General features: G+C 45.7%; 1 protein-coding gene and 2 long non-coding RNA genes across 4 annotated transcripts; 2 read left to right on the top strand and 1 right to left on the bottom strand.

Moving 5' to 3' along the window:
- Positions 1–969: 969 nt before the first annotated feature.
- Positions 970–2,748, top strand: LOC115541119 (uncharacterized). The gene is made up of 2 exons (XR_003976272.1): positions 970–1,414; positions 1,755–2,748. It is a non-coding gene; the product is annotated as an uncharacterized LOC115541119 (long non-coding RNA).
- Positions 2,361–5,320, bottom strand: LOC115541117 (uncharacterized). Of its 2 annotated transcripts, none has more exons than XR_003976267.1 (2): positions 5,035–5,320; positions 2,361–3,043 (listed from the first exon to the last, which is right to left on the bottom strand). It is a non-coding gene; the product is annotated as an uncharacterized LOC115541117 (long non-coding RNA). The 2 variants fall into 2 exon arrangements; XR_003976268.1 differs by lacking the exon at positions 5,035–5,320 and adding an exon at positions 3,428–5,028.
- A 707-nt stretch (positions 5,321–6,027) lies between these two features.
- septin3 (septin 3) lies at positions 6,028–14,848 on the top strand. Its single transcript, XM_030352856.1, has 10 exons — positions 6,028–6,255; positions 7,371–7,775; positions 8,223–8,351; positions 9,441–9,522; positions 9,643–9,780; positions 10,860–10,977; positions 11,271–11,366; positions 12,046–12,142; positions 12,249–12,300; positions 12,735–14,848. The coding sequence occupies exons 2-10, from the start codon at positions 7,373–7,375 to the stop codon at positions 12,862–12,864; spliced, it is 1,245 nt and encodes a 414-aa protein (XP_030208716.1). The 5' UTR covers positions 6,028–6,255; positions 7,371–7,372; the 3' UTR covers positions 12,865–14,848.
- Positions 14,849–16,080: the final 1,232 nt, after the last annotated feature.

Consider the following 16,080-nt stretch of genomic DNA (forward strand, 5'->3'; position numbering starts at 1 on the left):
CGGCACGGCGAGCCTCTCCCGGGACGCTGTTGAGACGTTCCGTAGTCGCTCCCGATGGAAATGTCTCATTGATTAGAGGGGAACCTATCTGCTGCGGTGACTGCGGCCAAGACGTGCCGCAGCCGTAACGCTGCCGTAACGCGTCCGGTGGAATCAGGCCTTTAAACTGGCTCTGGTGGTATGACCCCCTGTCTTGAAATGCGTCCCTTCGCAAAATATTGAACGTTTGGCCAAGATAAATGAATAAGGTTAATCAGTCAATAATGTCCCTTTTTATGATAGGAAGACAAAGAAGGCTTAGAAATTCCTAAAATATTCAAGTGAACCTGTCCCTAAAGTCAGAAGGGCGGATGCAGAAGAACAGAGCACACAACTTAATTTAAATTATTGGGTGAATGGAAATTGCGGTTTTTGAGGTTTATGGTCGATATTATGAGCGTAAAATCTTAATTTAATAAATAACAAGCTCCATTAAGATTTACGTGTTTTAAGGATTGCGTGTTGAGAACAACACCCTTTATTTACACACTGTTCCATTGAGTCTTCCTATCCCTTCACGGAGAATCACGAGGGGACGCACGACACTTGGGGCACTGTGCACTCTCCCCCTAGAGGTCCTGCTATAATAAAATTTTAGGCCTGAGGTTAACGTGCCTGTGATTTTTGACAAAATGATGTGAAATTGAACCTGTGACATCAATCTGGAATCCTTGGTTTGTCTTGCTGATCCAAGTCAAGGGCTGTTCGAGCATAGTTTCAAATAAAATGTTACTTTCTCCTACTTCGAATTCGCTGTTAGTGTGTTGACCTTACACGATTCTTGGGGCACGTGTCAAAAAAACAGTGACAGCCTATTCAGCCATGGTCCTAGAAGCTGTGAAATAATCAAAACTGGACTCCTTAAAACGCTGCTGAAGTAGCAGTGAGATGATCTGATATGGGGGAACTTGCTGCTCCCTGTGCATAAACCCGTGTCACATAAACTGTGTGATGGCCTTGGTGTTAAGTGTCAAGACGGCCTTGAATCCAACGGGAGGTCTTCTTTCCGCGCCGCCGACTCCCCGCACTCACCATCTCCTCCTCGTTCTCCTCCTTAAAAAAAAATCATATTTCATAGTTACATAAGTTCCCCTCCCACTGCCCAGTCCTCTCCTGTAACAGCAGGACCGTTGTCATAGCAACTCCAACCCCTCCTTCTAACGTCATTGCCAAGAGCGGGGACGAGAATCCTGCATGCAGCTGCTGCTCCTCTCGCCTCCCGGAGCCCCACGATTCACCTGTGATCTTGTTCCCGCAGAGCCCGTCGCAGGATCCCCTTGATTTAACCCCTAAACCGTCCATTCATCGTTTTTTTTTAAACAATCAAACGACCCCAATTTTCATCGCCGCACGACTCATCCGGCTGCACCTACAGGTATGCAGCTGTGCTCACTTGGCAGCTTTAGAGACAGATTTGCAGTCTACAGGCAATGACGTTGTGCTGTGCTGATGGGCTATTATTAGCACAACTAACCGAATGTACACACGACAACAACAGTCCACCTAATGAAGGATACTCTGAATGCACATTAACCCGTCCATATTCATTAGGCAGCTAATGTAGGTATTCTAATGTAAGTCCAATGTTTAATTCCATAACCATGATGGATGGAACGTAGCCTAAAGGTCGACTTGACGTAGCATTGACTGACCACCTGCTTTGTCTGCTCCATCATGTCCTTTCATCTGCCGTCGTTCACCGTTCTCCTTCACAGCCAGTATGTCTTGGTTGTTCTTGGACTGGTTTGTCCCCGTCTACCTGCTGGTGTCGGTGCTGGTGCTGGCAGGCTTTGGCGCCTGCCTCTACTGCCTAGAGCCTGGACTGCAAGATGCCCACAAGTGGAGCAACAAGAAGGTCCGGCACCATCCACTGGTGGCCAGCGTGAACTGCACAGACGAGGACACGAATGCCCTGATATGACCGGGGAGAGGAGGAGGCGTGGAGGAAAGCCATCTGTACTACAGAAGTGCTGCAAGGACACTTGCAGAGTGCGAGCCAGCACTTTAACGAGAGGGACAGAATCAAAGACTGTGTACACGAAACGTATCAGGCCAAATTACACCCTTTCTTTCACCTCAAGTTTATAGACCTTTGATCATTGAGATAATGAAAAAGGGGCCAATGGCCCTTAAGGAAAGGCAAATTAACCAACGGCCAAGGGAGGAGGATTTGTGATACAAATTATACATTATGTAAATTGTTATATTTGTGCCAAATTTTGCATTCATTTTGTAACTTGACAATCCCTAAATAAAACCATCTCATGCTGGCGATGAGACAGGGAAAGGACTTTGTGGACAATGATAAGAGGACGCCTCAGTGTGTATTGTTACTGTTGCAATAAGAGTTTAATTTATCTATAATAGGGTTCAATACAAAACGTCATTGTTTATCAACAATATTATTTCAATGCAAAACCTTGTTTATCGATAATAGAGATTCAATACATAAGATTGTTTATCAACAATAGTGGTTCAATACAAAACATGATCATTTATCAATAATAGTGTTTTCATACCAAACATAAATGATCAATAATAGTGTGATAAGAGTGCCAAAATTAAAATAAAAAAGAATGTAAAAGTATTTTCAAACCTGGCTGGAGCAATACAATTTCAGACAAAAAAACATGTTACAATTCCCTCCTGCAGCCCATTACACCCAGACGTTTCCCACGTTCATTTGAAAATAAAGTGCAAACACAACCATCTTGCTCTCAGTTCTGCTTATTCGTCTGCTGCTTTTCTTTCCACGTCTGAATGAAACACTTTATCTGAGAAGAAGAAAACAACAACAACACACAAACAAGATGGACAGGGACAACTGATTGAAGGGGGTGGTGGAGGGACACGATGGACCTGGTGGGATGGGTGAGTCTGACAGAGCGGCTTCAGAGCAGGAGGAATGGGAGGAATGCCGCTCCATGGCCAGGAACTCCCACTGCTTGTGGTGGTCTCCTTGTCTTCCTGACAGGCCCTGCCAGTCCAACGTAGAGCGAGACAGCTGCAACACAACATCCCAGGTCAGAGTTCTCCCCCAACTATTTTATCCATGACATTTAGTTACATTGATTTTTTTTTTTATTACCTCAAACCTAAATTGTTTAAAAAAAGTAATCTAAGCCCTATTCTGTTTTTGGTGTGATCTATTGCGTGTATAAACATGTTGAAATGTGGCTTGAATGATGATTGTGCACAGCGTTTGCTGGGTTTCTTGCTTTTAATCTCTTTCTTTTTTTCTTTTCTTAAATCAATAAACAGATTACTAAATTGAAAGGTCCTCCCCCTCTCCTCGCTACATAAAAAATCAACATGAGTGACATTAACCATCTTACACCGCAGCCCTCCCTAACGCCTTCAGCCACTGAACCCCCTAAGAAACACTCACCCCTTCCCTTTCCTCTCTCCTCGCCGCTCATCAAAAAGCAAGCCATCCAACTCCCCTCTTTTCAGGATGCTGGACTTGTGTCAGAAAGACACCATCTAAGACCGTTTTCTTCAACTCATGACAGGTATACTCCGCTCTCTCCATTTTCAGCCACATTTTAAACGTAACGTATTTTTCATGTATTGATGAACAAAACCAAACTTGTTTTTTTCTCTTTTCCCTCAAAAAGTTCCAGATGTTTTGAGTTGATCCGTTCCACTAAAGAATCCATCTCTGTTTCAATAAAGAATTCTCAGACATATTTGGACGAACGTAAGAACATTGAGAATAGAGCTTCGACTCTTCCCAGGACAAGGTCCAAATCACACACCTCTCCAGCAGTTTCTCAAAAGCCTGGCATCTGTGTTCTTTCTCCTGCCTCGAAACCTAATCCTCCTTCTACTGCCCCCGCCGTGAGGCCGAAGCCAAACAGCTGGCTTACTGCCCCAGACCCACAGAGCCATTCTTCTCCTTCACCCACTGTGACCGGACCAAAACCAAGCAAATCTCCAACTCTGTCCGTCCCTATAATCCGACCTAATCTCTCTCCAACCCTGCTGTGTAAAATGATGCTGCCGGGGAGCCATGGAGCAAAACGCAAGACGACCCCGGTTGTAGCAGAGAAAAGGAGAGTTCAATCCATTGTGAACTCTAACACCAGAGACCTGCCAGTGCCTACCAAACGATGGTCCCCAGTGGGAACAACACAAGACGTTCTGGACCAAGACACGCTGGTGAACTTTACTCGATTGGAAGGTGGTAGGGGAGCATCCAGGAAGGCCTTCAACAAGGAGTCTGGTCATCACACTGTCTGTGATATGACACCAAATAACTTTTGGCCATTGCAATGCAAAATAGGTTTCACCAAAGAAAAGGATAATGGATTATTTTTTCTTGAGAAACCAGAAATTACGAAGGAAAATGTTGATAAAACAGACCTTCAAACGGGAGAAAGGAAATACACTCAATCAGACTCTGAAGACGATGTTGGGAAAGAATGTGATCCACTGAATATTGGACCCCACAGTTCATCAAACCTCAGACTCAAAAAGAAGTATGAAAACTATCTAGAGAACACAACGTGTACATTGACCAAAAGTGTTCCTGAAACGTGGAATAATTTCACAACCGACTCTAAAAGTAAGAAGTCACAGGTGGAAGAATGTCCTGTCAAATGTTTGGCTTCCAAATCTGAATTCACTGAATTCACTGGAAGCATGTCTGGAGATTTGTCAGCCTTAAGGAGACATGGGCTTTGGTCTGTTATACGAAATGAACCAACAGATGCACGGATTACAAAGCGAGGGGAAAGTTCCCTGGAACAGGACCCTCGAGGATGGGACTCTAAACGAAGTGAATTAAGTGGATCCAAGGAACAACCGTACCTGGTGCTAAACCAAACCCAAGAGGCCTCCCAAAGTCGGCCTTTAACAAGATCAAGACCTGTGGCTCCTCAATACAACTCAACACACCCTATCGACCCACAGCTACTATATAAATTCAATAAGTTGGATCTCACAAAGTCACTGGCGCAGTGTGCAAACAACCGAAGAACAACCCCTAGTTACCTGGAACCCCATCAAGTCAAATGTGTAAGACCACATGATCACGGAGCACCCACACAGCTTCCAGCGTATTCCTCCGAAAAGTGCGTTGTAAGCTGGCTATCATCCACAGAGGGTGACCCCTTCAATAGAACCAGAGCTGGCACCGGCTCAAACGAGCTCTGCAGAATGCCATCACAACCCCAGGGGCCCGGCACACACACGGCAGCGGAGGGCCCCATGGCACACACACAGGCCGCCGCCGCCCGGCCGAGCAGAGCACCTATCACAGAGGAGCCAGAGGAGCCGTATTACGTCACCATGTATAGCCCGGGCACAGTCTATGTGTCAATGGGTGAGTACACAGAATGCCGGCCAGTTGCTCTGGTAGTCCAGCAGCAGACATTCCCTTTTTTAGTGGTCCATTCAATGTATTTCCCCCAAAGGTTCTGCAAGAGAGCGATACGTACAGGAAATACAGGAAGGTAAACAGATGAGTGTGGTGGAAGAGCGGGGAGGGGAAACCTTATCAGCAGCACACAGACCAGAGGGAGGTGAACTCTTAGTGGTACATTTTGGTAGAGACTAATCCAGCGAAGGCTGTGCGTCACATGCACAAAAACACAGAGGTCAGGCCGAAAATGTACCTACAGATGTGTAGTAGAGCAACAACAGTGCCATAGCATGTGAATAGAGATCAATTTTTTTTTTTTTTTGGTCATTTTTTGTCATTTTTATTGACAGAAACGAATTGTGGTGTTTTTTTGTTTTTGTTGTTATTTCATCCGCTGGAAGTAGAAAATAAGTAATATCCATCACACACACAAATAAACATACTGACTAGTTTAAGCACTTTTGATGTCTTGAAAAAATGCAACGTAAATATAATTAATTAGAAATACGTTTTTATTAGCCACGGTTCTCAATTAAAGTGAGTGTTGGTCATAACACCGGAAACAAACTGTTCCCAAAAGTAGACGAGCGCGAATGTGTAGAATGAAACGCCTTTACACTGGGCACTAATCTGGGCATGCGCGCTGCATCTTTGACTCCCTCTCCTCTTGTTGCCTTGGTAACGAATAAAGGGGGGTCTCTGCCAGAAGGGAGAAGGGGAGAGGTGCCCGTACCTATCACATGACCATTGTCTCGATTATTATTGTGTACCTCTGTGTTGGGCGTCAGTCGTCGTTCCTCCTGCATCCCTGTCCATCAGTGTTGCGCCGCGTTTTTCGCCATAGATCATTGGTAAGTCCTTTTGCTCTTCGTTATCTGCGACTGGCGTGAGCCGATGAGGATGCGCAACTCGCTAGCGGGCTAATATAGGCTAGCTCGGAGCCGCTGCTACCAGCTAAATGTCGCCACCAGGCATGCATGGATGGAGATGGACAATGGGATCAATGTTGCGATGGATGTCCCAGGTGGAACGAAGAGAAAGTTGTGTTCTCCTGATACATAGCCACCTTGCTCTTCAATGGAGGCTACTATATTTAGTGACGATAGCTGCTCTGGCGACCGTCCTACTGAGGGGGTTGACAGAAAAGCAGGGCATCATCGTGTCGCCAGCGGACCGCGAGCGTTCAACAGAGGAGAACGAGTTACTGAGATCGGAAATAGAAAATCGCGATTTTTTGAGTGATACATTTGATATAGTATTTCTACAAACGTTACTATGTCGCCGATATGTTTGAGTGTGCCACTGCTCTGAGTCAAAATACACATCGAGGGAGCACCTTAATGATCCAGTCTGGTTCATTGAACTATGTGATGTTCTGTAAATGCACCCTAGGGAATTAAGGTTGATCACATTATGGCTCCACATCCCTCATGTTATAACCATCTGCCTTCTCACACATTACCCACCCACAATTGTGCCATCCCTGTGTGAATGTGTGAGTGCATGCCAGGCATTAAATGATTAGTAGTCTATTCTCTATAGACACTTTCTTTTTGAGAAAGTCTTTTTACTTTTTCCAAAAACCGTTTGACAGGGACCCAGTGATATAATGTTGGCACGTTTAACCATCCAAGAATAGCGTTTCAACCTTTTAATGTAATTCTGGTCTCATTAAGATAAAGGAAGCTCAGTTCCAAGGGGGATACAAGAAGTTCTAAAATGTGCCATGCAGTAATGAAAAAAATGATAATTATAGTTAGTATAATTATAGTATTTGGTTATTGAACTATGGATTGTTGTTACCTAGGCTAATCCCACCAACTGCAGATGTTACAACACCATTCTGTCGTTGCTTAACACTGGTCATAGAATGTGTTTCTCTGCCTGCTGGGCTAAAGTGTCCAAACATGTTTCATGGATTCGTCCTTTCATATATCCTTCTCTCCTGTCCCCCTCCTCTCCGCAGACATGTCCGACATCGTCCCCCCTGAGGTACGGCCAAAGCCGGTCGTACCGGCCAAACCCCCCCACGTGGGGGCGCCGTCTCCCTCCAACCCCTTCCCCCCCCAGGGCCTGGGCGCGGGGACCGGCGGCTCCGGCCCCCCGCCCCCCAGCGCTATCCCGGTCATGATCGGCAGCCACGGGGTCAGCCACGCCCCCAGCCACACCCACAGCCACGTGGGGGCCAACCATGGGGTGGGGAACAGCGTTAGTGGTCACGGTGGCTCTGGGGCTCTGCCCCAGAGCGCCGGCCCCCAGGGGTCCGCCGGCGGCGGGACCCTGCTGGGCTACATCGGCATCGACACCATCATCGAGCAGATGAGGAAGAAGACGATGAAGACGGGCTTCGACTTCAACATCATGGTCGTAGGTGAGTGGCCGAGGAAGGACCTGGCCCAGCCTCAGAGGCTAGCCTCAAAGCCTCTGTAAAGGAGCGAGCCATCCCCCAATCCGAGAAAACGTCACGCCGACACGTGACTTCAGTAGACATCTGACAGAGTGATCTTTTTCCCTTTTTCTTGTGATCCTTCATCTGCAAGAGCACATGTGGGATTTAAAACGTGTGATGAGAGTTATGGTAGATACTTTCTACCAATAATACCTCAAAATCATTCACCCAATAATTATGCATTTATTAATTATGTAGTCATGTACATCTAGAATTCAAATGCCGTGTTTTATCGTATCACTCGCTACCAATCGATTCAGATACAGTCGTAGTCATGCTAAAGGAGGACCCTATACGCTTCGAACGAATCAGAAGAATGCAACCTTTGTGGAAGTCTTAGCACCCACCCGTCGGTGCGTCTGCCCCCAGGTCACAGCGGGCTGGGGAAGTCCACCCTGCTGAACACGCTCTTCAAGTCCCAGGTGAGCAGGCGGAGCGCCGGCTGGGCCCGCGACGAGAAGATCCCCAAGACCGTGGAGATCAAGGCTGTGTCCCACTGTGAGTAGACCTGTCCCCGACCCCTCCCCACAACCCGACCCCCAAACCGTCTCGGGCCCGCGCAGACGGCCCTCTGCGGCCCCTTGCACTCAAGAGGAAGTATCTAGAATCTAGATTGTATCGAGATTAAAATAATGAATAAAACTCATCCGTTGACACGAAAGGCACGGTGCGCCCCAAACCGTCTCAGCCTGGTCACACGTAGGGGTGGCTCAGCTGACGCTTCAGATTTAGACCAATCCATCTTTAAAGTCTCTGGGAATAGGTGGGGACGAGGCGACCGCGGCTTGCATTGCTTTGGATGTTGCAGCATGTCACGTTATAATGATATGTGTAATAATATTTGGTAAAGGTCCTCCACTTGTTGGAATGGAGGCACAGCACAGCCATGTTTCAGATCGTTTGCATATGACTTGCTTAATGTTTGTGGGTGACTGGTGACGTAGAAGCTGAGCGTTTGACTTGATTTCCTCTAGAGACTGAATCTAGACCACATCCTAGCCCCAGCTCGTGTGGAGCTGGATTATCGTAGTGAACACCACATCCACAGGTGGTTTTGACAACGGTTGTCAGCATCTCTGGTTCCTCTGCTCCCGCCCCTCTTACCTGGAGATAACATCTGAGATGTAAATCCCCGTGCAGAGAACGCCTGTGAGCAGGATACCGAGGCCCCTGTAGAGGCTGCTATTGGACTGAACTGGAGCCTACAGACAGATTACGTTTCATATTTTATAGTCATTTATCGAGGTTAACAAGAGTGATTGACCCCCATAAAAGTGAGAGAAGACAAGTAGGAATTTTTCTAAGACACGATTCACCAAAATAGCCAATTAATGAATATCACCATGGATCAAAAACCTAATTATAGACGTTCTACTTCTTTAGTCACTATGTTCTTGCTGATATCGACGGGCGAGTCTGAGCTATTTTATGGTGTTTAATCATTGCAGACTCAGGTTTGATAGTTTGTTTGTGGAGAGGGTGTAATCACATCGTGAACCTATCTCCTTGCGTAGCATGCATTTTAAAGCAGAAATTCAGTGATGAATAAATAAACAATGTTAAAAAATCTGATTTGATTTTCTGCAGTCATCGAAGAGGGCGGGGTCAAGATGAAGCTGACCGTTGTGGACACCCCTGGCTTCGGGGATCAGATCAACAACGACAACTGGTGGGTTGCTCTAAACATCTAATTGATTCTCCCTACCTCCACATTCAAACTCCACTGAGTGTGGTAGCTGTGTGTTAACCCCCACCCCCCCCCCCCCCCCCCCCCCCCCCTGCCCGCCAGCTGGGAGCCAATAGGAAAGTACATTAACGAGCAGTACGAGAAGTTCCTGAAGGAGGAGGTGAACATCACCAGGAAGAAGCGGATCCCAGACACCCGGGTCCATTGCTGCCTCTACTTCATCTCCCCCACGGGGCACTCGTGAGTGGACCGCCCCGTCATCATGCTTCCTCGCTGTGGTTCAGGGCCCAAGCGGTATCACATACAGATACACACACACACACACTCACATCAACATGAACCAGCCCAGACAGCTGCGTGAACATAGTGTATATATGATGGGACGGGCGCGTTTTATATTGGAAAGGATAATTTAATCTTTATAAGGTCTATGTTGTGTTTACGGATGTGCGTGATCATAGTTTAAAAAAACATCCGGGCGATTACTGATAGGAATTTTGTTGTGAATGATCTTATCAGTGAACGAAAGCTAGATACAATTTCTTTGACTGAGAAAATGGTTTGGTTCAGATGGAGCCGCTCTCTTAGCTCAATTCTTCCCTCCAAATGAAAGTTTTTCCATCTCGATAAGTGAGGGGGAGAGAGGAAAGGGAATGGAAGCTTCTTTCTTTCTTTTCATCCTTCAAATGTCAGGCAAAAAGTAAACACTTCAACTCTAAGTTAAGGTCGGCTCTCAACATCCTGGCACCTGTGAAAACTAAAAATACCTCACAGCTCACAACTACGTCTGCCTCAGAGGGAGTGCCGTACATTGAATGTGGAGAGAAAACCAAATGACAATCCACAAAGAGATATTACAACATCCCTTTATCTAGAACAAAGCAAAAAGCCCTAGTATTTTCTACCATTGCCTTTTCAATCCTTCCAGCTTTGGGAACCAAAATGACAAAATTGGAGTGTGGGAGTTTATTTTTGTCGTAATTTTTGTTATATTAACATCTTTAATATCAGAGATAGTTTGGCGAATACTGTTGACATTCAAAAAGATTACACCGTTAGTGGCTCCCTGGGAAATCGGAATTAGTGAAGGGGAGCTCAGTAGAAATCCTCCACTACCTCCCTGGGTGCAATTTCACAGCTCGAACCAGGAATAGCTTTCCTTTATTTGTGCCTTGTTTCGTTCCTCTCTCTCTCTCTCTCTCTCTCTCTCTCTCTCTCTCTCTCACTCACTCACTCACTCACTCACTCACTCACTCACTCACTCACTCACTCACTCACTCACTCACTCCTTCCCTCTCCCTCCCTCACCCTGGCTGTAGCCTTCGGCAGCTGGACCTTGAGTTCATGAAGCACCTGAGCCACTCGGTTAACATCATCCCCATCATCGCCAAGGCTGACACCATGACCATTGAGGAGAGGCTGGACTTCAAGCAGAGGGTGAGGAAGCCACTTCCCTTGTTTAGAGCCGCCCCACCCATGTTATTGAGTTCAACCAAACTCAAACCAAAACAATCTAGATGCAGACATGAAAGCAATGTGTACATGCCATATAATATAACTCAGGAGACACCTCATTCTACACCAAAACCATCTTTAACTCTTACTTTCAGTCGCTATTAACGCTAGCTATTCTCTTGTTAATAGTGAAAGTGTGAGCGTTAGATGGTTTGATTATCGTAAGTTGTCCATAAAAGAGCCTTGTGACTAGCGTGGCGTGTTGCGTCCTCTAGGTGAGGAAGGAGCTGGAGATGGGGGGCGTGGAGTACTATCCCCAGAAGGAATTTGACGAGGACATGGAAGACAAGAGTGACAACGACAAGATACGGGTGAGACTTTTAAGAGGCTATTTCTGATTGCCTTCATTTTCTTGTTTAGCTCTTTAGCCTTACTTGCTCGTGGTCTCCCTCTGCTGGCTCATGTGCAAACAGCTGACCTTGGAGTATGGCCGCTTGGTTATAAAAGTTTTAAAAGGGTGATCATGCTTTTGCGACTTCTCCCTTTGTTTTAGAGTATTATATGATGCATGTATACATGTTAAAAGGGGACCTATCATACCCCAGGTGTGAGTGTGATTAGCCATTAGGGAAGTATTGGTGGCCACCGAGAACGCCCCTCAATAAGTGTGTGAAACACATGTTTGCGATTAAGCTTTACTCACACGGTGATAGTGTGACATCAGGCTGTGCAGTGGGTGGTGCTGGAGGGCAGAAGTCACGCCTCCCGGCTGACCTCAACGTTTACAACTTTTCGGGGTGTGAATTTGCCGACGCACGCGCAAAGCGCAACAGACTGGGCTACTCGGGACATTTTCTTTCTAACATCCAGGCATGTAACCCTGTTCTAGTACAGCGTAGTACCCCCTAATGCAATTATTAACTGTAAAAAAGCATGATACGGCATCTTTAATGTCAATAGTGAAATCGATGTATAATGTCCTCAAAAACCTACAAAGTCGGATGCCCCCCTGTCTGACGAAGGCCTTGTTGTATCTCGTCTCCCCCGCAGGAGGCGATGCCCTTAGCGGTCGTGGGCAGCGATAAGGAGTACCAGGTCAACGGGAAGCGGGTTCTGGGACGGAAGACGGCTTGGGGAGTGGTGGAAGGTGGGTGGAAGTCTTCACCACACAAATCGCTCTCATGCTCCCGACTTTAACGTCTGCACACTCATGGAGTCAAGTGTCGCTAAGCTCTGCTTCCTCTCGTTTTCAGTGGAAAACCCCAACCACTGTGAGTTCGCCCAGCTGAGAGATTTCCTGATCAGGTATTGTTATTAACATGATGGTGATGATCCTGATGATGATGAGGCTGAGGATAGATTTCCAGCTATCCTTAAAGGTGACATATTATACCACCAGGTGTGAGTGTGATTAGCCATTACAAGCCGTTTTGAAAATCGGCCTCTCCTGACATCACAAGTGGGCGTGTCCACCTAGATGTATGACGGATAGGGGAGCAACGTTTGATACAGTCCACTGGGTAGCCTGGTAGTCTACCTAGCCTGTCCAGCACACATCTCATTGGACACGCCCACTTGTGATGTCAGAAGAGGCAGGTTTTCCAAACGGCTTGTAACGGCTAATCACACACACACCTGGGAGTATAACATGTCCCCTTTAAGGCTCAACACCGGTAGAGAAACAACACACGCCCCATTGTGCCTCGCTGACTGTGTCTCCTGTGCTCGCTCGCCCTCAGGTCTCACCTCCAGGACCTGAAGGAGGTCACACACAACATCCACTACGAGACCTACCGCGCCAAGAGGCTCCACGGCAACGGGGGGCTGCACCCCGTCGCTGCCAACGACACCCAGGAGAGCAACCTGTGATCGGTGGCTCAGCCAATCAGGGACGAGAGGGCGGGGAGACTGAGGGGATCGGGAGGAGAGCAGTGCGACGACGGCTTCCTATGTATAGATATGTCCACATAGACAACGCTGTATCGATGTATCTATCAGTGGGAGATGTAGATATACGGTATACATCGTGACATGACGTCAGCCCCGCCTCCTCCGCAATCATGATGAGTGTGGGGCATTACGTGTGGTAATGCCCATTTATTTCATGTCTGGTTCCCCCCCCCCCTCGTTCTACGTGATCCCCTTGCCCGGCAGAAGCCATTCGCAGCGGGTTTGGATGAGAGCGCACGCCCTCCCAGAACCCTTTATAGTCAACACCGCCATCCGTTACCTGTGCCATGTCCTCTTCCTCCATTCACTGCCAAGGCAGTCTATGTTTAGAGTGTAGTACAATTGCCATTATTATTCATATTCGGTGAATGCGTACATGTGCCATTAAGTCTGCTTTAGTGTTGTCGGGCAGACATGTGTCTGAATTCAGGCTATTGTGATCGTTTGTTCTGGTTACTAATAAGATACTCAGCGCACTTGTGAGTGTTCACAAGTGTGTCTTTCTCAGTTACTCACCTACTGACTGGTGGTGCATTTAACCCCCGCAGAACTGAAAGGCAGTGGTAAAAAACAATATTTTTCTGTACATTTTCAGGTACATTTTTTAAAGTGGGTTATATGGACATAATGACGTCTTAAAAAAAATAATATATTTCTGTCCTTAGATCATAACGTGGATAATCTGACAATATTTTGGTTTATTTGCACGCATTGAAAATCGAAAAAGTAGATCAGTAGTAGAAGTCAATATGATGAGGTATGAATTCCTGAATGAATCATGAATTTTACTGTAATGCAGCCCTTATATTCATCTGTATTCATTACCCTAGCCATTTTTCAATGGATTTTTTCTTACATTAAATCCAATGATCATGTACATGTCCAGAAATATTCAGGTTTGCCCCTCTGAACCAGATATATGGTCCAATAGTTTGTGCCAATGCTATTTCCACTTCATTATGTTGGCCACCAGATGGCAGTATTCTGTAAAAACGTCCGTGACAACCCGAATTGGAGTCACTTTCTGCTTTTCTTCTTATTTATCTCCTCTTTTGCTCTTTTGCTTATGGATCATTCTGGGTGTTTATGGTTTACAATAACTCCTTGGATCCTGAAAACATATCATTGTTTTTATATCTCTGCGGGCTACCACATTAGGCCTACAGGGAGATATGTATTTCCAGGAAGGTCCATATTTAGTATAAAGAGCAAATGTTAGATTTGCGTGCCCTGCCCTGCTTATATTAATTGTTTTCATGGCTTTATCATTTGCTTTAGAAAAACATCAATAATGTTTTGTGATGCACTTATTTCGTAAAAGAACAAATAGATCAATAACATGCATATCTATTCTAAGGGCAGTTCAAGGTTTATTTATCTTTTGAAATGTAAGGGATAGTGAACCCGCAGAATATTTTTTACTATAATATGTGGGTGTGGCTTTGACAAGTTTTGCGTATATATAGACAAAATGAGTTTGCTCTGTGCTTTGAGTGTGGTCATTGGCTTTCAAATCCCATATTTAGACAATATTACAAAATGTATGACCAAAAACAAAATCACTCCTTCTCGCTACCGTTTCTCAGTGTGCATGCTTGTGGTGGTGTAGCAGGGTACTCCATTTGGTCTGGGTCAACAGCCAGCCGACGTGACCAACATATCAACGCTTTCCATATATGTGATATATGTGCACATTAAATGTCCGAACTACCGCGCAGCAGCGCTGTAGTCGATTCTCACACGTAGATTTTCTAGCTGTTCTTCATAATGTGTCCCTTTAATATCCATACAATTGTGAGATCCACAAATACATTTTTCAGTGTTATAATTATTTAAACTTTCATGCATTATTTATTATTTCATTTAAGTTATTTTTCATTTAATAAAGGCACATTCACATTTTTCTCTTGGATCTATGGAATCTGTAAAAAATAAATAAAACGTTTCTGAATCCACCTTATTTTAGACTTGAACGTGTATAAATGTAGACGCGCTTGTTAAGCTAGTTTGGTTAAAGATCTCAAACATGAGCTTTTGTCATAGCATAAAACAGAGGCTGCACTATCAATGAGGCACCTTGCTAGAGGACACAGCTTAATAGCAGATGGCAATCATGTTACCGACCCAGATAGCATCATTGCTCTCGGGCCGGTATTTGATGCATGACTGCCGATTTGTTGGCAAAGCAAACTCAAAGCAACACCTGATAGTATATATATATATATTGTAGGCCTACGTGTGTATGTATCTCATTGTATTCTATTGCTTCCATTTTGTTTTGTGAGCACCGTCTTGTTAGCATGCTAAATAATAACCCTGATGGGGAAGTACAATCTTAATGTTCTGAAACTCTGATCCATATAAAGGCTGTAGATTTTGTAGCACTGCAACAAGCGTTTCAAATGCTAGCTTTGATTGCTTTGATTTTAGACAATGTAACCTGCGTTGAAAGACACACTTTGGATGGAAATCTGCAGACGGAGAAGAACAGGAAGGTGCTTTGCATTCATTTGATTTACAGGGAAAAGACTGGTCTCATGCAAAGAGTCTCCCACAAATGGTAAATGGACTTTTAAGAACAGTGGCCGCACAAAGTGCTTAGAATTTCTGCCTCACAATCATGCATGGCAACTGCAAGCTCAACGGAAGCAGTTAAGGTTAAGGTCCAATCCCATTTCTACCCCTTACCCCTTCCTTCCCCCTTCCCCCTTCCCCTTCCCCCTTTAAAACAAGGGGGAGGGGGAAGGGGTAGAAATGGGATTGGGCCTAAGTGTCTTGTACAGGGACACCTCGGCCCTTAGCTAGAAGATGCCGGGGTTTGAACCAGCTACCTTCTGGTTGCCAGACAACTCGCTCTACCTCCTGGGCCATTGACTATCTCACTGCCACTCACTCATAAAGACGGATTACTGAACCTTCTCTTATCTATAGGGTTCTTTGCATCCATGTATGAATGGCTATAAGATAAGTAGAGGCTGATGAATGAAAAGATGGGATTGAGGGGACCATGTCTGGCTCCTTGCATGCTACAGGATCACTCGGGCGCTGTGCGTGACTGCAGCCTTTCCAGTTGCTCCGTAGTACTGTGTTGTTTTTAACTTTCTTTTCTTAATGTTTGCTACTCCTGCAACCTTG

The sequence above is a fragment of the Gadus morhua genome, chromosome 3 (genome assembly GCF_902167405.1).
Source record: "Gadus morhua chromosome 3, gadMor3.0, whole genome shotgun sequence".
In the NCBI taxonomy this organism is placed as follows: Eukaryota; Metazoa; Chordata; class Actinopteri; order Gadiformes; family Gadidae; genus Gadus; species Gadus morhua.

Coding starts and splice junctions, on each gene's coding strand:
- septin3 (XM_030352856.1), top strand. CDS start 7,373: ATGTCCGACATCGTCCCCCCTGAGGTACGGCCAAAGCCGGTCGTACCG. Junction 7,776..8,222: donor CTTCAACATCATGGTCGTAG/GTGAGTGGCCGA, acceptor GTCTGCCCCCAG/GTCACAGCGGGCTGGGGAAG. Junction 12,301..12,734: donor CTGAGAGATTTCCTGATCAG/GTATTGTTATTA, acceptor GCTCGCCCTCAG/GTCTCACCTCCAGGACCTGA.